At 41.5% G+C, this 25,985-nt stretch overlaps 1 protein-coding gene across 2 annotated transcripts in view; it reads left to right on the top strand.

The window, feature by feature from the left end:
• Nucleotides 1-25,985, top strand: part of prkcba (protein kinase C, beta a) — a 51,327-nt gene that overhangs the window by 13,587 nt on the left and 11,755 nt on the right. For both annotated transcript variants that reach the window (XM_026171523.2, XM_080303082.1), the window contains exons 3-11: nt 17,579-17,661; nt 18,803-18,914; nt 21,942-22,070; nt 22,441-22,597; nt 22,913-23,047; nt 23,190-23,286; nt 23,402-23,545; nt 23,648-23,821; nt 24,013-24,104. In XM_026171523.2, coding sequence (XP_026027308.1) covers nt 17,579-17,661; nt 18,803-18,914; nt 21,942-22,070; nt 22,441-22,597; nt 22,913-23,047; nt 23,190-23,286; nt 23,402-23,545; nt 23,648-23,821; nt 24,013-24,104 — 1,123 coding nt within the window. The remainder of the gene's footprint in view (nt 1-17,578; nt 17,662-18,802; nt 18,915-21,941; nt 22,071-22,440; nt 22,598-22,912; nt 23,048-23,189; nt 23,287-23,401; nt 23,546-23,647; nt 23,822-24,012; nt 24,105-25,985) is intronic.

Here is a 25,985-nt window from a genome sequence, read left to right as displayed (position 1 = left end):
TTAGACCCGAAAGCAGGGTTCAAATGTCATCACTTAACAACTGTATACGTAGCAGAGGAAAATTGTCCCCAATTCAAATAAACACAACTTGCTGAATTTGAAATTTGTCATAAATAACCAATTATACACTTATACTTTTTAAATATTTTTAATACTTTATCCTCTGTAGACAGTGACATTAGTCCACTTTCAGATTAATCTCATGGCAGACATGTTTACAGGAAGTAGTAGAATACCGACCTGTGGTTACGAGGCAGTCTAGTGCTGTGTGACTGAACTCTTAATGAAAGCAGGCCTGCTGTGAGGTCTCCTGGTAGCTTCCCCATTAAAGTGATGCCCTTTTGTCATGGAAGTTAGCCTTGAGGTCTCGTCCGGAAAACCCTACCAAAGTTAATGCTATAGTAATCACACTTTAAAGTACTCACACAGTAAATACACAAAGAAGTTTTCTTACCTCAATCAGATATTTTTTTCCTTCATGTTTTTTGTATTTGTCTGCATGACAACAGGGCTGCAGTGTTGTTGATGCCTGTCCTTGCTCTGATTTAATACATTCAAACTTGTCTGTGAAATAATAATGACATGAGCATCAGTAGGTTCTTGTATCTCGTCGGTCCCAGGAACTAATAGGTTGTTGCCAAAAAAGAAAATAAAACAAACAAATCATATCAAGTGTAATCCATTCAGCATATTGTGACACAACTGATGTGAAAGGACGAGCCTTCATACTTCCTCCAGGCTCTATATTCAGGCTTAAGAGAATCTAGGCAGTGATTGGCGGCTGTCGCAGGTTCCTTCAGGCCAGATGAAGTGAACAGTATACTGTGAAAAAGTGAAAAAGTCAATGTAGGAAGTAAGACACAGTGGCGCAATGGGCTCAGTGGAGGACTTCCTCCTGGGAGAGCAGGATTTGAAGCCACATGTCAGCGCTGACACTGATATTTTTAGGCATTTGAAGCACGTACACATGCTTGTTCTCCTCTGATGGCAGGGAAGAACTGCAGAAGGCTTTTGGATATATTCTTTTTTTTTTTTTTATTGCATTTTCCTGCTGCACCTTAAATTTGCACATATCCTGCGCTATTATTTTCTATGAATATTTATTTCTGTAATTTAAAAATGTATATTTATTCTGTATTTATGTTACAGTATGTCCAATTTCCAAATGCTTTTGGTCAGTACATTGTTTACAAAAACTATATGCAGTGCATCAGAAGGCTGCAGGTTACTCCCTGTTACCCGTTTCGAGCTGAACCCTGCTGCAGTATGCTGGCACAAATGCATCTCATACACATTAGACCTTGTTGTGTGTGCATATCTAAACAGAGGAAAGCGCAGCAGTTATTTTCCTCGTGAAAAACATCTTCAGCACGTTTATCGCCTCCCCCTAGACTCCGGGAGGGCCTGATTTGTTTGTAGCTTTGGTAAACAAATCTGCATGTAAGTGATGGTGTGGCTGACACGGAAATACGTCTTTTAATTCCTCTTAAATCCCAATTCACGTTCAAACATGCACACCATGAACTGCACTGTGTGGGGTGTTTGTATGGTCCGTGTGCAGATGCAGCGTTAGTGATGTTTGCTCCACCAAAAAGTAACTGGAGCAAAACATTTAAGATTTTCACTGATCTGGTCACTTCACACTTCACACCCCGCACTTTGAAAAGGAGATTATATCGGGTACTGGTCTCCTTATCAGAGTTTGATGGGCATCGCCTTGTTTTGGGCTGCTGTACGTGGCTGTAGCTGAATCACTGCCAGCGACTGGAACACAGTTAACTTTTGAAACTGATTGAGAAGTTGATTTCTATAAATGGCTTGACTAAGGAAAGTTCACAGAGTTTACTTCACTTTGAAGATTATTATTGTTCAGTGTTTAGTGGTAGGCGATGAGTTTAGGATGTAAAGAAACTAATGAGGAATATGTGATGTTTTCTGCCTTTGAAATTTGAGTTGGGAATAAATTTTAGTGTAAAGGGTTTTATTTAAGTCTAGACAATTGTTTTACTAATTATTAAACAGTTTTAAATTTATTTTAAACTGCCTAAAGTAATGTTGAAGGTGAGGAGGTCCTCTGAACTTCACCAACATCCTCCATTGTCTTAATGGTTCAAAATGAAAGACTTCTATTCACAAAAAATTACAAATTAATTTAATTAATTGATAACAGACTCCCTGATTCAGAGTGTAAATCTATTAAAACAAAGTGCCGGCAGCAGCACAGTGCAGTAGCAGTGACACAGCATAAAGCACAAAGATAGCACAGTTAGTGGAAATTCTAAGTAAAAGTGTTACATAATCAGGGAAAACTAGTGAAAGCAAAGCAGGTAAAAGCAGTTTGGCAAGAACTAAGCCAACTTAACCTTGCAAGTCTTCTGTAGCTGCACCATAGTTTCCTTAACTAATTTGTCTCATTCTGCCCCCACTCCTCCCCTCTTGTTCCTGAAGCCTTTTCTTTTTCCCGCCCTCCTTCCTTTGCCTTCAGTTCCATTTACAACGCATCCACTTAACACACTGTTTGCTGCTACAGCTACACATGTTTCTTTTCCAACTATTTATTTATAAGTGACTCATGTATGTATGTATGTATGTATGTATGTATATATATGTATATATTGTACTATTCTTAGTTAGCGTATTGTCTGTCTTGTCTTAATGTTGGTTTAAAATGGAGCACTGTAACAAAAAATAATTTCCCCCAGGGATCAATAAAGTATTCTGATTCTGATTCTGATTTCAAAAAAGAGAAAACTTTTATTAATCACATAATGAAAACAAAAGGGAAAAATATTTTTCCCTATCTGGGAAGTTGTAAATTGAGTCGAGCTTTTTAACGAGCTGCCTAAGGGGATCCTTTTCCACAGAAATCCGCTAAACTGGCATCATATCCTTAGTCAACCAGTCCGTAATTTCCATGCACTGTTTGCTCTTCCCATCATGCGTTGTCTTAACGAGTTCATTTGAACCATTTGTTTACTTTTGGGTTGTATGTCTCCAGCTGCTAGTGTCTCCTCCACTGTATCCTGGTTGTACTTCATTGTGCTTTTTTGTTTCCTGCTTTAAGTAGTGAAACAAGCTACTCGTTGCCACTTTTACTGGAAAGTGATCATCGGAGGCGAGTGCGGGTCTGGCGGTCAGAAGTGGCTTGTCTTGTTGTTGTACACAATATAAATGTTGCTATAGCAATGATATCATAATATTAAATGACACTTGAACTATAAAGATGACAGCTTATGTATTTATTTTTATAATGTGAAAATGTATACCGGTATTATTGTGGACAAACGACACAGCCCTGCTAGTCTTAAGCCGCTGATTGAAAGCTGCATTAGTGATACTGTGGCTGTGAAAACAAACAGTCCTGTGCTGATCCCAAGGTGATGCAAACAGACTCTGTAATGACCCAAATAAACCAGAGTATTTACTCTCATGCAAAATATGTCCGACCTGAGCAGGGCCTAACGGAGGGTATCATAACAGCTTGCACTGAGTTTCCTCTTACTACTTCAACTTGTCCACAAAAGAAACACCTCATCTTTTTTTTCTTCCTTTCCGTTCTCACCTCAAAATACGTCATTATCTCCTGCAGTTCCTGCGATGTCTGAGATGACCTTAGTGCTGCGGCTGTAAAACAAGACACTGCTCGACCTGATTAAACCAAGAAGTTTTTGGACCAGAGTGTCTCTGTGCAGGGTCGCTCTCAGTTTCTTAGACCCAGTGGACCTGTGACTTTGATGACTGCTACTATCTGCTAGAAAAGAACAACACATGCAAATCATACTGGCATTTTGACCTTTACTGCAAAGTCACCTATGTAGACAGGACAGATGGGGCGAGAGTCGGGGGTCCAATGTGATGTAAAACACTGAACTGAAACAGAAAGATGGCATGTGATGTAATCATCCATCCTCCCATGCTCTTAGCTGCTTATCCAATTCAGGGCGATGGGGAGGAGTGTAGCCTATCCCAGCTGATGGTGATCAAGAGGCTGGATTAGGACTGGGCGATGTATCGAGTTTTTAAATATATCGCTATATTTTTATAAGAGATATGAGATGTGACAATATCGTTTATATCGATATAGTCCACGTTAGGGCTGGGCTATATCATCCCGTGAACGGTATGATATAGCCCATACGGTACCGTGAACATACCGTGAGCCCAATGTTGGGCAACGATAAGAAAATGAAATATTGCGATAGAATATGGGTAAAACGCCCATGTGCAGTGCCTTTGTTTTGGAAAAAAGCGGAAAAAGCAATGAGAAGGGCGAAACAGTACACAGTATTCAGAAGGGATAGAATTGGAACAAGAGGAGGAGGAATACTTGTGTATGTAAAAAAACAAAACAAAAAAAAAACACCTGGATTGCTCTTTACGTAGTTCACCAATAGATGTCGAAATAGAACATATTTCTATTAAAATCACTCTTTCCCCAGAAATGTCATTTACGTTGATCTGTTTATATCGCCCTCCTTCCGCAAAGAATATTTTTAATGAACAACTACAGATATTACTTAAATATCATGCTATAAATAATAAGTCTAATGAAATAATTGTAATGGGAGATTTTAATGTCAACTGGGACTGTGAAAAGGACAGAAAAACACTCAAGGACATAATTGAGACTTTGAACTTTACTCAACACATTGAACAACCCACAAGAATAACAAGACACTCTAAAACTAAAATAGATCTGGTTTTCAGTAATAAGCCCGAGCGAATTATTAAATCTTATAATTTTATCACTGGTATTTCAGACCACAATTTTATATTATTTTCTAGAAAATTTATAAAATCACGGGTTAAGAATGACTTTCAAAGTTCATCTAATGGGAGATCCTTTTATGAATTCATACCAAGAAGTCAGCGACAAAATGTAGCAGAAGCATTAGCATCAGTTAACTGGGAGCCTTTATTGTGTAGTGATGATCCACAATTCTGCAGCAGTCACTTCACTGACATTAAGGATGTTATATCAACATACTCCATTAGAGGTCGACAAAAATAAAGACAACATCTAATTTGCCCTGGTTAAACAAAGAGTGCAAGAATTTAATGAAAACAAGAGATCAATTACTAAAGCAGTTCCTGAAAACAGGTCTAACTCTGGATAGACAGAGGTTTACTTCAATGCGGAACAAAGTAACAAGAAGTTCGAGACAGGCCAAAGCAAAATTTTTTATAAATATAATTGAAAGAGCCAAAGGTAATGGTAAAATTATCTGGCAACACTTAAATAAATTACTAGGCCGTCATTCAAACAAAAGTAAAAATACAATTGATCTTTGTGTAAATAACTCTATTGTTAGAGAGCCTCTATCTATTGCTAGTAACTTAAACCCTTTCTTTATTTCATCTGTTAAGGAGATCAGTCAGAGCTTTGACTCAGTCGTATGCTCTGATAGTGTGAATGATGCTGTCAAAATTTGTTCACCATCACTCATATTTCAGACACTGAAGTTGCTAAACTAATTACAGGTTTAAAACAATCAAAAGCACTTGATGTATATGGTATTAACACAAATTTCCTAAAGGAACATATGGATTTGCTTGTACGTCCAACAACTCATGTTTTGAATATGTCATTCGAACATTCCATTGTTCCAACAGATTTGAAAATTTGCTGCAGTTACACCAATTTTCAAAGCAGGTGTGAAGACTGACATGGCTAATTATCGCCCCATAAGCATACTCCCGGTCGTATCTAAAATAGCTGAGAAGTGGGTGGTTAAACTCCTCACTGCTCACCTAGAAAACACCCAACCCTCATTACATCCATTGCAGTTTGGCTTTCGGGCACATCACTCCACAGATACTGCCCTGTGTATGCTAGTGGAGAACTTGAGGAGCTTACTGGACAAGAGTCCCTGTGTTGGAGCTGTATTTTTAGATCTGAAGAAGGCTTTCGACTCTGTAAACCATCAGATATTGTTGTCCAGATTGACTCAGTTTAATATCTCCAGTCGGGCTCTTCAGTGGTTTGCCTCATATCTCTCACACAGGAAACAGTGTGTGTTGTTGGATGGGGTTAAATCTCCATATTTAGACTGTGATACAGGGGTTCCTCAAGGATCTGTTCTTGGGCCCTTATTGTTCTCTCTCTTTTTATCAATAACTTACCTGAAGTCTGTCCAAATATATTTGCTCAAATGTATGCAGATGATGCAGTTATATATACGCAAGCAAATAGTGTCCAGCAGGTGGCAAAAGATCTTACAGCTGCTTTAGCATTAATGCATAGCTGGCTGGAGGACTCATGCCTAATGTTGAACACCTCAAAAACTGTCTGCATGTATTTTTCAAAACGCCCCTTAAACTTGAAGCAGTCAAACATATTCCTGGATGGAGCAGAGCTTGAATTAGCTCCAGAATTTAAATATCTTGGGGTCATTCTAGACCCAACATTATCCTTCAAGAGTCACATAAATAAGAGTCACTTCCCACCACCACTGTGTCATGTGTTAAAAAAACATAAATTACTGAACTTCAATAACTTAGTGAAACTTAAAAGAGTGTGTTTAATATATAAAGTCTTACACCCCCTTGCTCCACCACCACTAAAGCAGTTCATTAGGCATAAAGAAAGCTCAGACAGGACAACTCAAGCTACAACCCGAGGAGACTTGTTTATACCCCACAGACGGACAGCATTTGGGCAGAACATCCTCTCTGTTAAGGGAGGCCATCTGTGGAACAGTCTTCCTCAACTCATTAGAGAATGCTCTACACTCAATTTGTTTAAGGCAAAGGTTAAAAACTGGTTATGGACAAATCAAGTGTGTGATCATGTATGAGTTGTATAGTTTTAATGTTTTATTTGGGAACAGAATGGTGTGTATGTGTAAGTTTGGTGATGGAGTTTTTATTATGAATGAATGATGAATTTTTATGAATTATTATTTCTATTTTTTTTTTATGTTTAATGACAACAGATGGAAATTAGCCTTTGGCTATAATCTGGCATGTTTACATTCATGTACTTTTTTTTTTTTTTTTTTACATTTATGGTTTGTAAATTGAATTGGTTTGTAAAAATGCTGCAACTTCAGTGGTGTGGAACTGGTTTAGCTTTCGTCTGTCAGATACACAACAAAACACTGTTTTTGATGGAGCATGCTAGTGGGCTGTCGTTATTACCGTGTTGTTTGGAAAATACGGCACACTTAAAATCAATCCTTTGATTTTTCTGAAAATCGACAGTGCCCCTTATAATCCCGTGTGCCTTATGTATGAATTCTGGTTGTGTTTACTGACCTCGAAACGAGTTTATGTCGTACACGGCGAAAATCTGTCAAATGTTTTAGTGTGACTTTCGTAAGCTACAAACCCGCACCGCTTGATGGATTGTCGAAGCATTACAGCTATCGTAGGCAGGCGCCTCGCGGAGTGATACGTACTGTGCTTCAACATAATATTACCGTATTGTGTGTGTATAACCTCTTTTTAAGTTTTGTGGATATTATACACGGTTATGCTGAGGATATGTCGGCCAATTTCCACTGGAAATGCCTTTTGTTGTTGTTCACTTGTTTAAGTGAAAATACATTGATGTTTTTTTTTTTCTTTTTTTGCACTAATAAAGTTGAGGAGTTGTAAAGTATTTTGTCTAGTGTCAATTATATCATCAGTTATATCGTTATTGCAAATTTTCAAATGTATATTGTGATAAATATTTTTTGTCATATCGCCCTGCTCTAGTCTACGTTACGTTATAACTATACTTGTGGAGCCACAAGTTTGCCTCTCTTTCGTCCACTTTTGTCTCTACGCTGCGATACTCTGCCTCGCCTCTCCTTCACTGAACACAACTCCCCCCCCCAATCACTTCACCTGCATGCAACGGCAAGATGGATACGGCAGCTATCAGAGAGGAGCTGGTCGGTAAAAAGAAAACAATTGGAGATTACTATTTAAGTGCTGCATTAACGGGGCAAATCTCTGTTACCGCGGATCGCCCCGTGCGTGAGGCTAGACGGCGTCAATGCGTTAACGAGCTAACCGCGCTGACGCCTAAAATCCTTTCATTTTCCCAAAAATCGACAGTGAGCCTTATGTATGAATTCTGGTTGTGCTTACTGACCGCGAACCGATTTTATGTGGTACACAACGCTCAGAAAACTTTCAAAAAATGTTTTGGTACGACTTTGGTAAGCTACGGAGCCGCACCGCTTGATGGATTGTTGGAGCATTACAGCTACCGAGGAGCCTCGCGGAGTGATACATACTCTGCTTCAACGTAATATTACCGTACTGTGTGTGTATAAGGACCATAAATGGCACCTGTTACGAAGCAGATTTCAAACTCCAGGCTGTCAGTCAGGCAGTAGGACTTGGGAACAGAGCAGCTGTGAAATCTGTCTTTGTTATTATGCTCAGCGTCTTTTAGTTTACATTTTGACTACACAATTGTGAGCTTTTTATTATGCACAAAAACAACATTGTTTTATATTACTTGGGGAGCATTATTATTTAATAAATGTTGATAATTTATTTCTGAGTAATTTTTTCTTGTACATCTGCGCTGTATGTTAATAACTTCTTACTTTATGGCTTTAAAAAATATCGAGATATAGATCGTTTATCGCCATCCAGCTAAAGAATATCGAGATATGAATTTTGGGTCATATCGCCCAGTCCTAGGCAGGTCATCGGCGTCATCAATCTCATACATGGATTAAACTCCATAAAAGTTGGCGCCTTAAACCCACAATAATGAAAATTGTGTGGTGCTAATGGAACAGGTGGAGCACAGTTAATCTCATTCACATACACTGATGAATGATTTTTTCCTACTCTAATCAATGAAGTATGTGTAGACGGATATTAGTGGAACAGGTGAAATGGTATTAAGTCATGGCCCCACACACAAACAAAAAATCCAAATATTTCCAACTCCCAACCACAAATTAAGGAGATCATAACTTTATTTCTGGACGCAGCTTCAGCCAGAGTCTTTAGAGAGCCATCGAGGAGCACAGCATTATCTTTATGCTTCATTTTATTCATGCAAGTTAAAGCCTGAAGGATGATTATGAGTGTCCCCGTCTGTGCTTTGTGTACTGGTAATCATCCAAGATGGAGGAATTTCCCGGCGCTCCTCCTGTTGATGAGAAACTGGCAGTCCTTCGCAGGAATCTTTTTTGGATCGACTCTGGTTCGCTGCCGATGCCGTCAGTCAGATAAAATTGGGCGGCGTGTGTAGACTCGACTCTAGGGCTCAGCCTGGTTGCTAAGCAACAGAGCAAAGACCCCTTCGCCAGGTCACTAAGCCTGTCTTTCAGTAGTGTGTACCTTTTTGTGTGTGTGCGTACAGATGTGTGTGAGTGACAGTGCAGATTTATGAACAAAAGCCTCTAAAGTGCAGCTGCATTCTTCGCTGTTTTCTGCCGCTCCAGTTCTCTGTTTCTGTCTTTCTGACATGCTGCAAACACACAAATGAATTTCCACCCCCTCACATTGCCTCAAACCCAGCTGTGCCCCCATCCCTTCCTGCCCACACGCACACATTTGTGCTCCTATCGTTGCGAGGACCCTCGTTGGCATAACACATTCCCCGACCCCTTTACTCTAACCCCAACTGTCACAGCCGAATGCCTAACCCCGGCTATCAAACCCCAGAGGTAAAACTAATTTTAACGCGGACCCTGAAACGACCTCTAAACTGTCAAACAGCTGTTCGATCAGAGCGGGCTAGGTTTCCGAAAAAGTGTCCTCACTCCAGAGATCTAAAACTCAAATTGGTCCACACAGACGTGCAACCCCACATCTTCCGCTTCTTCACTCGTTTTTTTTTTGTTTTTTTTTTTTTTGTCTATCCTGTCTCGCCGCCTTCTATTTTTTCCCCTCTCGTGGTCTCATTTGCATTGTGCAGGGCAACAGAAGGGCCGTCTTCATCCCATCCCTATTACTGTTGTGTCTGTGGTGTCTGTTTGATTTAAAATCGGACTGATGTGGCCCAGCCTCACTCCTGCTCTAATGAAACGCTCACACGGACACACGGCCTTGAGCACTCTGTTGCTTAACTGCTAGAAACCCGTGGAAAGTGCCTCCAGTTGCCGCTGTGCCTCATTCAAATGTAATGAGAAGGTGAATAATTAAGATTAAAGCACAGCGTAATGTCACCCTGCATTTGTGTGTCTGTGTGTGTGTCTGTTTTAGGAACTGGCTCTTGTTGCAGTGAGGTAATATTTTCATGGTCATGATCGTTAGAGCCATTGTCATGCCAGATTTCAGTTTTTAGATAACACTGTGAGCCATTTCAAAGTGGAAGTGGGTGGTGCAAGATTTTTTGTTTTTGTTTAAAATACCGTGCTGATGATGAGACTAAACTGTTCCACTCTCTCTGTCGGTTGTTTACTTCATCCGTGGAAAGTGATTGCTCTTTACTTGCGTCTGAGAATGAGACAAAAACGTGGATGTTTCTTTTTCTGAGCTTTAGTTTGGCTTTAGTTTTTTTTCTTAAATCTTTTTTGAATCAGTGGTTGATTAAAAAACCTACTGACCTGATCTGTGCTGGCATTCAAAAACAGATTGAAAACCTTCTGGTCCACACAGGCCTACACCCAGTACCTCTGTGTGTGTGTGTGTGTGTGTGTGTGTGTGTGTGTGTGTGTGTGTGTGTGTGTGGTTTGCCACTTGACACCTGTTGATTGCTATTTCTGTCCTAGCACAACCCAGAAACTATCAAGTAAATTAGATAAATGTAAGACAAGACTTCTCTTTTTTTCTTGCTTCAAAGTGGACTTGAATTAGCGATCTGCTCCCCAAGCCTTGCTCCTCAGTTTTGGTCGATGGCGATTGGTTTGCGTTCATCATTACTATAAATAACAATGTAGAATCTGCTTTTATTTATTTTTTAGTCAAATTATCAGCATGTTTGTTGTGTTTGTTTTTTGTGCTTTTAAACAAACACTGTGTTCTAAATTTGCACATAATGTTGAAAAAGAGGCAACATGCAGCTAGCTTACCCAGTGTTGGTTCATGGAGATGGAAATTTGTGAGACCCAGGGAGACTTACAGTGTCGGGTTTCTGTTAGGGATGCACCAATATAGTTTTTTCCCCCCTGTTGCAATCCAGTACCTATACCTTAACTGTGGGTATCTGCCACAGTATATATAATTAACAAACTGCAATCTCCACTGTGAGGAAGATGGCGCCGGTGAGGTCGGCTGCCGTCACGACTGCTCCGACCACTTTTTCTTTGTCTTTGTTTTTTTAAGTTAGTTTTCAGCGTTTCTAAATCGGCAAAATCATCACCATTGGGTACATTAGGTATGACAGTGACACTCTTGTTTCTATTGGTATACAATGTACTCACAATTCGAAGTTTTTAACTCCGGATCCGAGCTGGCCGAGTGAGATCTCGAGGGAGAACAAAGGGAAGCAGCGGCGGCCTAGAGGGAAGCGAGCCGGCGTCAGGAACAGGCTGAGAGCTCGTGCACACCGCACACCTCTGCCTAGCATCCTGCTCGCCAACGTCCAGTCACTGGAGAACAAGCTTGACGACCTCAGGGCCAGGATAAAGTTCCAGAGAGACATTCGGGACTGCAATCTCCTCTGCTTCACCGAGACATGGCTGAACCCAGCGGTGCCGGACCACGCCATCCAGCCGGCCGAGTTCTTCTCGGTTCACCGCATGGACAGGACACGGGACTCGGGGAAGTCAAGGGGAGGCGGCGTGTGTTTAATGGTGAACAACAACTGGTGCAACAGTGCGAACGTTGTTCCTCTCACACGCTCCTGCACACCAAATCTGGAACGACTGTCCATCATGTGTCGTCCTTTTTATCTACCTCGGGAATTTACATCGGTCATTGTAAGTGCCGTTTATATTCCACCACAAGCGGACACGGTCACCGCCTTATGCGAGCTGCATGAGGCACTCACACAGCACCAGACACAACACCGGGACGCTGCGCTTATTGTGACGGGGGACTTTAATAGCGCCAACCTCAAACGCGCAGCGCCGAACTTTTATCAACACATCACCTGCCCCACCAGGGGTGAAAGGACACTGGACCACTGCTACACTACGGTCAAGGACTGCTACAAGGCACAATCCTGCCCCCCGTTTGGCAAATCTGATCACGCCGCCATCTTCCTCATGCCAAAATACAAACAAAGGCTGAAACAGGAAGTTCCGGTTCAGAGGAAGGTCGCGCGCTGGACGGATCAATCGGTGGCCGCGTTACAGGACGCACTCGATGACGCAGACTGGGGCATGTTCAGAAACAGCTCCGACGATGACGTCAACGTGTTTACGGAAGCGGTTGTGGGATTCATCGGGAAACTAGCGGATGATACCGTGGAGACAAAGACTATCACAACGTTTCCCAACCAGAAGCCATGGGTGGATAAAACCATCCGCGACGCTCTGAGATCCCGCACCGCTGCCTACAACACGGGACTCATGACGGGGGACATGGACCCGTACAAAGCCGCGTCATATAACGTGCGGAGGGCGGTGAAAGAGGCGAAGCAGCGCTACGGGAGGAAACTAGAGTCACAACTCCAACAGAGTGACTCTAGGAGCCTGTGGCGGGGACTAAGGACAATAACGGACTATAAAGCACCAACAACCGGTATGACGAACGCGGCCGTGACTCTGGCAGACGAGCTGAACACTTTCTATGCTCGCTTCGAGGCTGCAGCTAAGGTCTCCAACAATGCTAGTGTTAGCGGCGCTAACGGCTGCAGACAGGAAGATACTGCCAGCACCGGAAACGTGCTCGTCATCTCCGAGCATGAAGTAAGGAGAGCCTTCAAGAGAGTGAACACCAGGAAAGCAGCAGGACCAGACGGCATCCCAGGTCGTATCCGAAGAGACTGCGCATACCAGCTAGCTCCTGTGTTCACTGAGATATTCAACATCTCTTTATCTCAGTCGGTGATCCCCACATGCTTCAAAGAGTCCATCATTGTTCCTGTCCCGAAGAAACCCCACCCTGCTTCTCTCAATGACTATCGCCCTGTAGCCCTCACCTCAGTAGTGATGAAGTGCTTTGAACGCCTGGTCAGAGACTTCATCATTTCTTCACTACCAGACACACTGGACCCACTACAGTTCGCTTACCGTCCAAATCGTTCCACAGACGATGCCATCTCTCATCTCCTCCACACATCACTCACTCACTTGGACACTAGAAGGGGGAATTATGTTAAAATGCTCTTCATAGACTACAGCTCTGCATTTAACACCATAATTCCCTCCACGCTCACCACCAAGCTGGAGCATCTGGGACTCAGCTCATCTATGTGTCAGTGGATCTCCAACTTCCTAACTGGCAGACCACAGGCAGTAAGGATGGGCGGACATGTCTCAGCCTCCACCACTCTCAGCACTGGAGCCCCCCAGGGGTGTGTTCTGAGCCCCCTGCTGTACTCTTTGTACACATATGACTGTGTGGCCACTACCAGCTCCACCACCATCATCAAGTTTGCTGACGACACCGTCGTGGTGGGCCTGATCTCTGATAACAACGAGACGGCCTACCTGAAGGAGATTAGGAATCTGGAGAACTGGTGCCAGAGGAACAACCTCCTTCTAAACGTCAGTAAGACAAAGGAGCTGATAGTGGACTTCAGCACTAAGCAGGAGAGGAACTACCAGACCCCCGTCATCAACGAGTGCCCAGTGGAGAGAGTGGACAGCTTCAAATACCTCGGAGTTCACATCACGCAGGACCTGTCATGGTCCTGTCACATCAACACCGTGGTGAAAAAGGCCCGACAGCGTCTCTACCACCTCAGACGCTTGAGAGACTTCCAACTGCCCTCCAAGGTGCTCAGGAACTTTTACTCGTGCACCATAGAGAGCATCCTGGCGGGAAACATCTTAACCTGGTTCGGGAACAGCACCATGCAGGACAGACGAGCTCTACAGAGGGTTGTGCGGTCAGCTGAGCGCACCATCCGCTCCGAGCTCCCTGACCTGCACTCAATCTACAGCATGCGGTGCTGGACCAAGGCCAGGAAGATCGTGAAGGACCTCAGCCATCCCAACAACAGACTGTTCTCTCTGTTGAGGTCAGGAAAGCGATTCCGCTCCCTGAAGACCAACACAGAGAGACTGAGGAGGAGCTTCTTCCCGCAGGCGATACGGTCTCTCAATCACACCACCACACAGTACTGACCCACACATATGGTTCTTACACACACACTGGACTTTCTGGACTTTGGTTTTGCACAACACTGGTCACTATATTCTTCATTTCCGGTTAATACTTGTACAGCTGCTGTTATTGTGTATATATTTATTTATATTTAGATTCCTTCATACATTCTTATATAGTTCTATATTGTGTATTGTGTATTTTGTTGTACAGTTATTTTATTTTCAACTTTAATTTATATATTTATCTTTATCTTATTCTTCCCAGTTAAATTTACCCTTCATTCTAATTTGTGTTGTACAGTTATTTCATTTTTAACCTTAATTTATATTTTATTCCTTCCTAGTTAAATTTACCCTTTTTAATTTTTCATATTTATTTCCTTTCTTATTCATAGCCTTTTCCTTTTTTGTTTTCTTTAGGTCACGAGCAGTTGTCCAAGCATTTCACTACATATCGTACTGTGTATGACTGTGTACGTGACAAATAAAAATTTGAATTTGAATTTGATTTGAATTTGAGACTGGGAATCTTTCTTTTATACATAAGGCAACATCAGGATTTATGTAAGCAACTTTTCTTTGTAAATGAAAAAAAAATGTTAGAGATGAATGGATAAATATGAACACCCAGTTGTTGGTATTAGTGTGCAATTGAAGCGTTCTAGTGTTACTCTTCATTTTATTTGGACTAGCTTAATTCAAGTCATAGCTGCGTTCAAATACAGATACAGAAGTTTTTCTTTCTCCTTTTTCCTCCTAAAACACGTCGTGTATATAAAGTTGACGTATAAAATGAAATTGAATCGAGCGGAGGACGACATGTTATGTTAAAATAAGTATAATAAAAGCTTCCCAACAGCAAGCGTTTAACCTAACCAACGTCCAAAGTAGTGTTTCTCTCCCTGAAAATTTTGAGAGTGAGCGTCAGAAACAGAGAGAAATCTTAAGAATGACTTTGAGCACTAGTAGACTAACAATAACTACTGATGTGGCAACATGCAATACCTCCCTCTGCTGCCTCCTCTGTTTCATTTGCACTGCTGCTAGCTTCTGCTGGCAAATGACGAAGTCAACGAAACAACATAGAACTGAACTGAATGGATATGAGCGTGTGTTGACTCGCTGTCACTCATATTTGTGGCGATATTGTACCAACAGGGATACCAAATATAGAACACAAAAATTAACTTGAGAATAGTTTTTTTAATAAGCAAATAACTAAATTCAAACTGAAAAAACAAAACGAAACAAATTTGAGCAGCTAGGTCCAGAGCAAATGTAGATATTCCCAGCGCTGCAGAGTTGGTAAATTGGCAGACATTTTTCTCTCGAGTAGATACACTAATAGTTATTTTAAAAGATATTGATAGAGTTTTAAGTACTGACTGAACTTCTTTAACTGAATAAAAGTGAAAAAGCACAGGTGCTGAAACGAACTTAAAGTATAAAAATGAAAAGCAGCTCTTTCAGGGATATTTTTTTCTAGCTCGTCCTTTAACTTTAGCTTCTTTACTCTGGGTTGTTGTTTTTTTTTTTTGCCTCCTCAACTTGACTTCTTTTACATCAGCAATAAGCACATTGTGCTATTATTCCTTATCTTTAGGTTGAAATTGGCCTGCTTTAGGGAAGATGTGCAGTGACATGAAACAACTTCCCACAAACACGTTATAAATGAAGGATCTTATTTTGAAAATCCAAGTAGTAGAAAGCAGAGATGTTTGTGTTAAAGTCAAAAGCGGTCAGAAAAGTAAATATTCAGATAAACTGCAGATACCTCAAAATTGCTCACTTCCACTTCCAAATCTACCCAACAAAAATTCCCATCCCACTCCAACCCCCAAGAGGAGCAAGAAGGTCGTCACAATGCTAGAATTTCAAACTCAATACCATTTTACGGATACAATAACACATGGAAAGAATGACAAAGGATAAATAAAGATAAAACAATATTGGTTGGATTAAATGTATTGACTTTCAGCCCTGTTTATTTCCTGTGCTTCTGGTAACTTGACCCCATATTTCGTTGCTGATCAGATAGATTTATTAAGGTAGGCTGCCACCGTTTCTGTCTAGCTGCTGGTAGACTTTTTGTTGCTTCAGTCTGGTACTTTAAGAGAAATGTAACTCACTTTGGACACAAATAATTGTGTTATCCATAACAAAATGATAACAGACGGCTAATGCAGCTATTAATACTAGCAGTTAATATTAATAGCTGTTTAATACTTGAGCTTTCTTGACCTCACAGATCGGGATGTCTGAAGATGCTTCAACAGCAGTTCAGCTGCTAGTGAGGGGAGGGGCTGTGTGACGTTTGTGTGTCAGCTGGCTGAGGTGATGACAGTACTGTTGGTACCAGTTCTGCTGCAAGTGAATATTTAATCTGATGGTAATTTCTATTATAAGTTAGTGCAGATTTTGTGGACAATCCTACTCGGTGCATATACCAGCTTTAATTTTAAAATGCTTTCAGTGTTTTGAAATCTAAAGGTACCATCAGTCCCAGTTCTGGTGACATCCCTATCCATAACTTTATAACATAAACTGAAGGAGAGATTTGTTCTTGTAAACCGATGTTTAAAATGACATTTTTGTCTGTGTTCCTCGTCATTTGCTCCCAACTCAACCAGCTTCTGGATGTTAATTGATAGCTCTCTTTTTTTTGGTCTATATAAGACTAATAGGGTGTTCAACTGAGCCACAGTCTTAAATAGTATAATGTTGGGGTGTTCATTTAAATAAGCATGCTGTACAGTAACAAAGTATTTCTGCTTTTCCCGCCAACAAGATTCAGATGGTGAACTAAACGTCGTCGGGTTGGACTGTTTGTTTGACTATAAGTTTGTGATGGGTACTTTCTGATATTTTAATGACTGAGAAAATAACCAGCTTTGTTACAAAAATTCACATTTTGTTCTATGATTATCTTTAAATAAGACACAAATTCTTGTATTGCGTTACCCGGCAATGAGTGAAGATCAGAAGATCTTAAGCACTTTTTGTCTTTCTAGTTTCCCTCTAACAGGATTTATTTCCTACTAGCTGCCATGTGCTATATAAGGATGCAAGTATGAACTGTTTATTTCAGTCGCTACACTGAATAATTTCAAGCAGCAAGCAGGAACAAGCAGTCAAATCACCAGCTATACTGCCTGCTGCCATTTGAAGCTTCTAACATGGGAAGTTTCCTGTGGCAGCTTTAATGTTACTGGGCGTGATTATTAGACTTCCCACCATGCTGTGGTTAAATTTAAAATCATCTAAACTGAAGCAAAGACTAACTATAGATGTTGGAAGCAAGAAAGAAATGCATGTGAACTGCTGAAATACGAGGAGCTTTTTTTGCAGTGACTAATGCCACATAATTGACATATTGATTTATCTCAGTGTTGTTATTGTGTCGCCTTATTTGGCACCGCAAAGAAGCCCGAGCTGATTTTCACTTTTTTCCCTCTCCCCAGTGTGCTGTTTTGTGGTCCATAAGCGCTGTCATGAATTTGTCACCTTCTCCTGTCCGGGGGCCGACAAAGGACCTGCCTCCGATGTAAGTATAAAGAAAGTAAACACCCACACTTGTGCACGAATAAAACATCTACACAGCTTGATTATTCGATCCTTTACTCCTTATTTTTAGTCAGACCTGAAAGCAAAGGTCAGAGACACACACCTCTGTTCGTGCACAGGTGTGTGTGTGTGTGTGTGTGTGTGTGTGTGTGTGTTCGATAAACAGCACATTAGCAAAACAAAACCCAGTGCTGACCATGCTCATTTTATTAATAACCATTATTCAACAGCAGAACAGCTTCATGCATTAAAAAATATTTAACCTGAACAGACAGACAGACACACACACACACACACACACACACACACACACACACACACACACACACACACACACACACACACACACACACACACACACACAGCCCTAACCTCCTAGCCTTACTCCTGCTGACATGTCAGCCACAAATCACATTCAGACACGTCAGTATAGGAGAATGTGCTGGCTGGCTGCATCAGGTTAATGACCCAATATCTCACTCTCTTTCACTCACTCACGCACGCACGCGCACACACACACCATTTGTGGGTTTGAATTAATTTTAAATTCATGTCACTGATGTTTATTAATCTCAAACTCCGCTCTTTGTTTTTGTTATATCACCAGTGCTGTTGTTACCTATTTTTGTGCATCCTCCAAATTCACTCAGTTTTCCATCTCTATCTCTTGGTCTCTCATGCTCACATTAGTTCTTTTGTTTTCCCGTAAAATATTTAAACATTTAAAGGCTTTACTCTGGAGAAAATCAGTACTGTAAGTCATCTACTTATGGCTAATCCCTGCCATGGGGAGTGGAGATCATATGATTTTTTTGCGCCGTGATATATCGCATGGTTTAAAATGATTCATCATCAGTCACTGACTGAAATGTTCTGCTGTCCATATACTTTATTTTTGCATCCATGTGGGTTTGCAAATTAAACACATTATGATTAAGAACCTGTTAGAGGAAATTGAGAACCCCTTTTCTTGTAATTTAGCTGAGTCCAGGCTTTAAATGGCGACTAACAGGACAACTGAGAACACCTAACCTTGCAGCTTTAAATCTTTTAACAACCCGAAACAGTCTGAGTTATTTGAATATAATTGTACTCAAGCATCTTCTGTCTCCTCTTTACAGGATCCTCGTAGTAAACACAAGTTTAGGGTCCACACTTACTCAAGCCCCACCTTCTGTGACCACTGTGGCTCCCTCCTGTACGGGCTGATACACCAGGGAATGAAATGTGACCGTAAGTACACGAATATCTGCCTGTGTTTCAGAAAGGAAGCCTTGTGCTTTAGAAGCTTGCATTTTACGCTCTTTTTAAACCTTGCTAGTACTGAGATGGACCCCCATTTCCCTTTATAGGTGCCTTAATTCTTTGTGGCACAGGTGCTGGAAACATTTCTCAGAGATACTGGTCAATAATGACATGAGAGTATTGATGCTCATCTACTGAGCATCTGAATAACGCAGCAGAAATCAGGGCTCATCCGACCAGACAACATTTATTTTCTGATTTTCTCTTGTCTTATTTTGGTGAACCCGTGTTAGCTATAGCCGTGGTTTTCTGTACTTAACTCATAAATGTCCTCTGGTGTGGTCTTCTGCTGCTGCAGCCAATCTGCTTCAATGTGAGGCTCTTCTGCAGAGATGCTCTTCTGTATACCTTGAATGTAACAAGTGGGGATTTGAGTAACTGTTGCCTTCCTCTGAGCTCAAAGCAGTCTGGCCATTCTCTCAGAGCTCAACAAGGCATTTTCACCCAGACAACTTCCGCTTACTGGATATTTTTTCTCATTTTTTTGACTATGTGGGAAAATCCCAGCATATCAGCAGTTTCTAAAACACTCACACCAGTCAGTTTTGCACCAACAACCCTGCCTCATTGAGAAACATTTAAATTTTGTTTCTTCCTCATTTTTGGCTTGAACTTAAGCAGACCGTGTAGACCATGTCTGCATGCCTAAGAGCACTGATTTGCTGCCATGTGATTGGGTGATTCGATACTTGTATGGAAGTAGACTACGTTTAGAAAATGAAATCTGGTTGTTTCTCACATTTACGAGATGGTGTAAAAAAAGGAAAGAAAGAGGAAGACTTGAGGAATTGGCCACAAGTTTCAGGTTTTTGAGATTTCTTCACTTCTGTGGTAAAAAAAAAAAAGGCAAATTCAGTGTGTTCAGTTTTTCACAATGTAGATGAGCACGGGCGAAAAAACTAATGCTGTTGCAGCATAGAGTGCAGCACAGGATACTCGGGCAAAGATCAACATTTCTGTCATCTAGAAGCTTTTCATTTGACAATAAAAGTTTATGCTGAAACTGATGTTCGTTAGATTATATCTGATCTGATATCAGATTTATCAGTTCTTTTCCTGTCCTGATCAGTTTTACTACTACAGAAGCTTCACTCTGTCGTTAATGCTTTACAGCATTAATGACACACATATTGCTACAGCTAAAGTTAAAGCTTCCACTGCTGAACACTGACTGCAGTTTGCATGAATACTTCACAATAATCAAGCTGCTCATAATATTTTCCCCCCTCCATTTCTTTAGTTGTGTCACAAACTGTTTGTGTTGGCACGAAGAGGAAGTAGGTTACCTCTCTGCAATGCTATACTCAGGCCAGCATTATTTAGTGGGCAGATGTTTCCTCATTGTGCTTTGACTTTGCATCATGAAAATACTAGAGTACCTTATTTGACATAATTTACAAGCGGGTTTGGTTATTTATTAATCCATAGAAACACTCGAGTTGTTCATTAATTGTAAATGTATAATTATCATACAGAAGATGAGACTTATTTCTGTAAGTGTTGGCAGACAAGCGCAAGTAGTCTTCAAGGTTTACACTCGTTAATGGATTAATGGTTCTCATGGGTGTGTTTAGTGCCTGTTGGAGATAATACATTGAAATCCACGGTCACAGAAACATTATTGTTACTGGAAAAGAAAACCTACAGAGAGCAAGAGATTAACTTCTCACTCTCCACCTTCAGAACCTCAACACCACCCACTGATTCAACAGAGTGGAGCAAAATGTGGTACATCAGAAATGTCTGCCATCTAGTGGACGTACTGAGAAATGACCATGGGTTATTAGACTTGTCTGTGTTCTTGCAATGATCAAATTGTTTCCAACTTACTAGTCTGTAAAATAATGAGTTTTGCTTAAACTGTGTTCTACTCTCACTGTCCAGATTTAATGTTTAGCTGTGCCTTTTATTACCGAAGACAAATTTTTAAACTGTTCTGACCAACCTGTATATACAACACATAGCTTTAGTGTTGGTGCTCTTCGGCCCTCAGGCATTTTCTCTGGGCCAAGGTTCATTTAAAATGGACTGAGGAAAGTGGAAAACTGTTCTGTGGTCAGACGAATCGAAGTCTGAAATTTATTTTGGAAAACGTGGACGCCACATCCTGCAGACCATCCGGCTTGTCATCAGTGCTCAGTTCAAAAAGCCTGCATCTCTAATTGTATTGGAGTGCATTACTGTTTATGGAATTTGGCAGCTGGCACAACTAGAAAGGCAACATCAGATGACATCTTCTACAGGTGAGGCCCTGCATATTTCACCAAGACAATGCTAAACCTCATATTACAGAGCTCCATAGCAGAGGAGCCCAGGTGCTAAACTTGCCTCCCTCCAGTTCACCAACTGAAAGGATTTGGAGAATCCTCTGATCTCAGATGTTTGCAGACTTGCTGTTGCTACAGTGGTAGACATGCCCCTGTATTGAGAAGTGCTGCTCCTATCAAATTCATAATGAGCCAGTATATTTTTCTTAAAATGGTACATTTGATGTTTTTCTGTGTTCTACTATGAATAAAGTATGGATTTATGGATTTGATGGATGGATCTGTTTTTATTTACATACGTCAGGGACTATAGGATGGTTTTGGGGGTTGGGTGAGGTCACATCTCTGGTTGCTCTGACCTAACGAGTATGGGTGATATTTGGTCTGGTGTCCGGGATCTGAGAGTTCAATAGTTTTCATTACTTTAAGTACCCAGCATGTTTTTACTTATTATCTAACTGTCTCCAAATTTACCTCTTTGTTTTTTTTGATTAATTTTTTAAGCCCCCTGTGTCTGTTAGGGTGCAGCCCTAAATCTCTTTTAATCTGGCAATAAGGCACTGAAAGCCTTCCGGTAATTACTTTGGGGGGGTTTAGGGCACAGACTGTCACATGTTAGACAGACTGTGATGATTGTGATTCATAACCAACCTGCACAATTTTCCTGTCTCTCTCTCTCTCTGTTCAGACTGTATGATGAACATCCACAAGCGATGTGTCGCCAACGTCCCGAGCCTGTGCGGGACGGATCACACGGAAAGGCGAGGACGCATCCACATCTCTGCGCAGATCACTGACGACACTCTCACCGTCACCAGTGAGTGCTCCCACACACACGAGCGCACTGAGTGCATCTCAAAGCTCTCTGCCAGCCTAAGACTAAAACCGGAAAGTCCATTAGTTGATCAATGATCCAACGATTGACCCACATTGCCACTGGGACATGCACCCACGTGCCAGCGCTCCCTTTCAGACAGCTGTGGATTGATTATGGAACAGAAACTAAACTGTTGTTAAGTGTTGTCTAATGTGGCCAGAGTTATTTAGGGCAGGCTGAAGCTTTAGACATGGATGGGTTGCGCTAACACTTTGGGAAAGGACAAATTGCGGACAGTCTAAAAGTGTGTTTTATCCTGGGATCTTCTGGCACTTATTTGTATTTATGTCCTCAACCCCCCCCCCCACAGTCAAAGAGGCTAAGAACCTGGTGCCTATGGATCCCAACGGCCTGTCAGACCCCTACGTCAAGCTCAAGCTGATTCCCGATCCCAAGAGTGAGAGCAAGCAGAAGACAAAGACCATCAAATGCTCCCTCAACCCCACGTGGAACGAGACCTTCACTTTGTGAGACACCTTTTTGTTGAACATAACTTGCCTTTTGATTAAAGTTACTCACTTGGCCTCATTTTGAGTCGCATATGCGCAAACCTAACTGGAGCTCGTGCAAGTGACCCAGTCCTCTCTCCTCCTCCTGTTTGTGCTCGTTGTTTTTCGAGCTATTCTCGGGTAGGAAAGGTATGAAAAACTGTGATTTGCTGCATTGTTTTTAAGTTTGTACAGAGAGAGATGAGAGGACTGTGATCTCAGGTTTTCATTTTTAGCTATATTAGGAACGCACTTTATCTTCCGTTTCACTGTCCTCCATTTTTTTCCTTTTAGCAACCTCAAAGAAACTGACAAGGACCGCCGTCTGTCAGTAGAGGTCTGGGACTGGGATTTGACCAGCAGGAATGACTTCATGGGATCACTGTCCTTTGGGATCTCAGAGCTACAGAAACAAGGGATAGATGGATGGTGAGAAAATTACACAGGTGTAACTAGAAATGATACAGGCAGGACGTGCAGGGGTGTGAATGTTTAGGAGGCTTTGTTGTCATAGTCTGGTGATAATCCTGGATTTTGTCTGGCAATGCTCTGCTTTCATTCTGGGGTTTAGGTTTAAGATGCTGTCCCAGGAGGAAGGAGAATACTTTAATGTTCCTGTCCAGCCAGATGGAGAGGATGGTAATGAGGAGCTACGGCAAAAGTTTGAGGTAAGACTCACAGAAATCGACGAGAATGACGACTGGTTTAATTTGTGCTCTTGCCTATTTCTTGTTCTCTAATAAACTACTTCTTCCCCCTTCCCCATTTTAATTCTCTCTCTAGAGAGCGAGAGTGGGTCCAGGGAAGCCCACTGACTCCTCTTCTTCCTCCTCGGTGTGCAAGTACGACAGCAACGGCAATCAGGACCGCGTCAAGCTCTCAGATTTCAACTTCATCATGGTTCTGGGCAAGGGCAGCTTCGGCAAGGTGGGGCACGCGTCAGTAGAAATGTGATGTTTCTGATGTAAACATGGCATGAATGAAATCTCTTTAAAACTCACTGATTTCCTTTGGTTGACTCCCTCAAAGGTGATGCTGGCTGAGAGGAAAGGCACAGATGAGTTGTACGCCATCAAAATCCTGAAAAAAGACGTGGTGATCCAAGATGATGACGTGGAGTGCACCATGGTGGAGAAGAGAGTCCTCGCCCTGTCAGGAAAACCACCTTTCCTCACTCAGCTGCACTCATGCTTCCAAACCATGGTGAGACAGCTTGAAGCACGACCAGCTTCTTATCTTTTATAATGTTATCAGAGTGCTTTCCATGGCTTGTTTGCTTTGGTCTGTTTACTGTGTAAATTTGAACTGTGTAATTATCAGCCTGTCAGTAAACTGTGATTCTGAATAATTTATTCCTCTCTTCTGGTCTCCTGCTTCTTCTTTATTGCTCCTAGGACCGATTGTATTTTGTCATGGAGTATATTAATGGAGGAGACCTTATGTACCATATCCAACAGGTCGGCAAGTTTAAGGAGCCTCATGCTGTGTGAGTGCATGCACACACACACACACGCACACACACACACACACACACACACACACACACACACACACACACACAGACACACACACACACACACACACACACACAGACAGTGAGTTTGATCAAATCTAGAAGAGAATCAAGCATTTCGATGCTCTTAAACAATCCCCCACTTAAGAAACTCAATGGTGATTAACAAAACAGAATTTGGCATCCAGACTTTCCTTAACTAATAAGTTTAGTTTCACATCAAAGTTGATGTGCCACCCTTAATATCTTGTTTTTGCTTCTCCTCGTCTGTTCTTGCTTTCTTACTTATAAGCAGTGTTGGGTAAGTTACTTTAAATTAGTAACTTAGTTACATTACTAGTTTCTTCTATCAAAAGTAACTCAGTTACTTCAAGTTACTCGTTACTTTCAGAGTAACTAGTTACTAGGGAAAGTAACTTTGATTTAACTCAGAATTCTCTTGTTAATGTGTTGCTTCCGTAACTGGATACCCAGCAAGATTGCCAGTCTTCTAGCTTGCTTACTTGCCACAAGTGCACTGTGCCACCTACCAATAGAAAGGAAAAAATAATGTGCACATTTCCACGAGAGAAATCCCACGCCTGATTCTATCCTAGCCATTCTATCCTCGCTTTTTACATCCAACACAAAAACTGCAGTCGTGGTGCTTTCGATTGTACTCAGAACTCGGAAATTCTGCCTTCTGAATAGGAAGATGTAGGTAACACCAGACTGCAGATGAGCTGCATACAGGGCTGGACTGGGACAAAAAAATCGTCCCGGGCATTTTGACTAGAGGCCGGCCCACCATTATAGGAAAAATCATAAAGCCTTTGAATGAAAACAAACACTGTTGTGACGGTGATGTACACTGTTCTGATGGTATATATGTATCAATCTATCAGTCGTTTGTTGTAAGACTCAGATAATTATTTTTTTAAAAGTGAGACATTTTAAATGAGAATAAGAAAGTATTTCCTTGTGCCCCCCTCTCCCTTTTAATGCCCTACATGGACCCCTGGCAACACTTTACTAGATCCGCCCCTGCACAGTTACCAGCTGTCAGCTACTTAGAAAAGGATCCTGATGTTATTTGTCTCTCAGAAACAGTTCATAACTTCCCTTCAACTCACTCATGTGACCTAAAAGGTAAACCTGTTTCTCCATCACAGCTCTGATGATTCAGTAAGGACGTCTCCTGGTTTCATCTTCATGTTTCCCTCTCACCACATAACCAAACCGATATCATGACCAGCAGATTTACAGCTGTGGCTCCAGCAAACATCAGCTGATACTAGAAATTAATATTAAATAAATTCTAACAACAGCTGATCAAGCTTAAACGTGCTGCTGTTGTTTAGCGCGACATCCGCTGGTTTCCTCTTTCTGGCGCAAAGTGAGCGATAAATAAACAAGAGAGAAAAGCCGATCAGCTGATCATTGATCAGTTTCATGATTGAAGTAGAAACAGGAGAGGGAGGGGGAGAGGATGAGAGAAGAAGAGGCAGCTGACAGCGTAAACACAGAATAACTCCAGCTTTGTGTCTTTTTCATTGTAGCTGAAGTCCGGGACAAACTGTTCCTTTTCACCTCAATAAGAAACGCGTAATATTTTCTCTGAATACGAGACGATTCCGTTTTTTACAGGACGGTTGGCAACTCTAATAATTAACCTTATGAACAAAATAAAGTTCAACATCAGTAACATAGCACCCACCCAGCTGTATAGAAACTCCGTCATGCTAGCTAGCACGCAGTACGAAAAATTCAGCATAACAAAAATAAACTCCACCTAAACTTGGTTCATATCTGACCCAGATGGACTGCAGGTCATAACTTCTTACCTGAAGTTCAGTTCAACTGACACTCACAGAC

This window comes from Astatotilapia calliptera, chromosome 6, assembly GCF_964374335.1.
Source record: "Astatotilapia calliptera chromosome 6, fAstCal68.1, whole genome shotgun sequence".
Lineage (NCBI taxonomy): Eukaryota > Metazoa > Chordata > Actinopteri > Cichliformes > Cichlidae > Astatotilapia > Astatotilapia calliptera.
The sequence above is the reverse complement of the archived record's forward strand: the minus strand, read 5'-3'. Positions and strand labels throughout refer to the sequence as shown.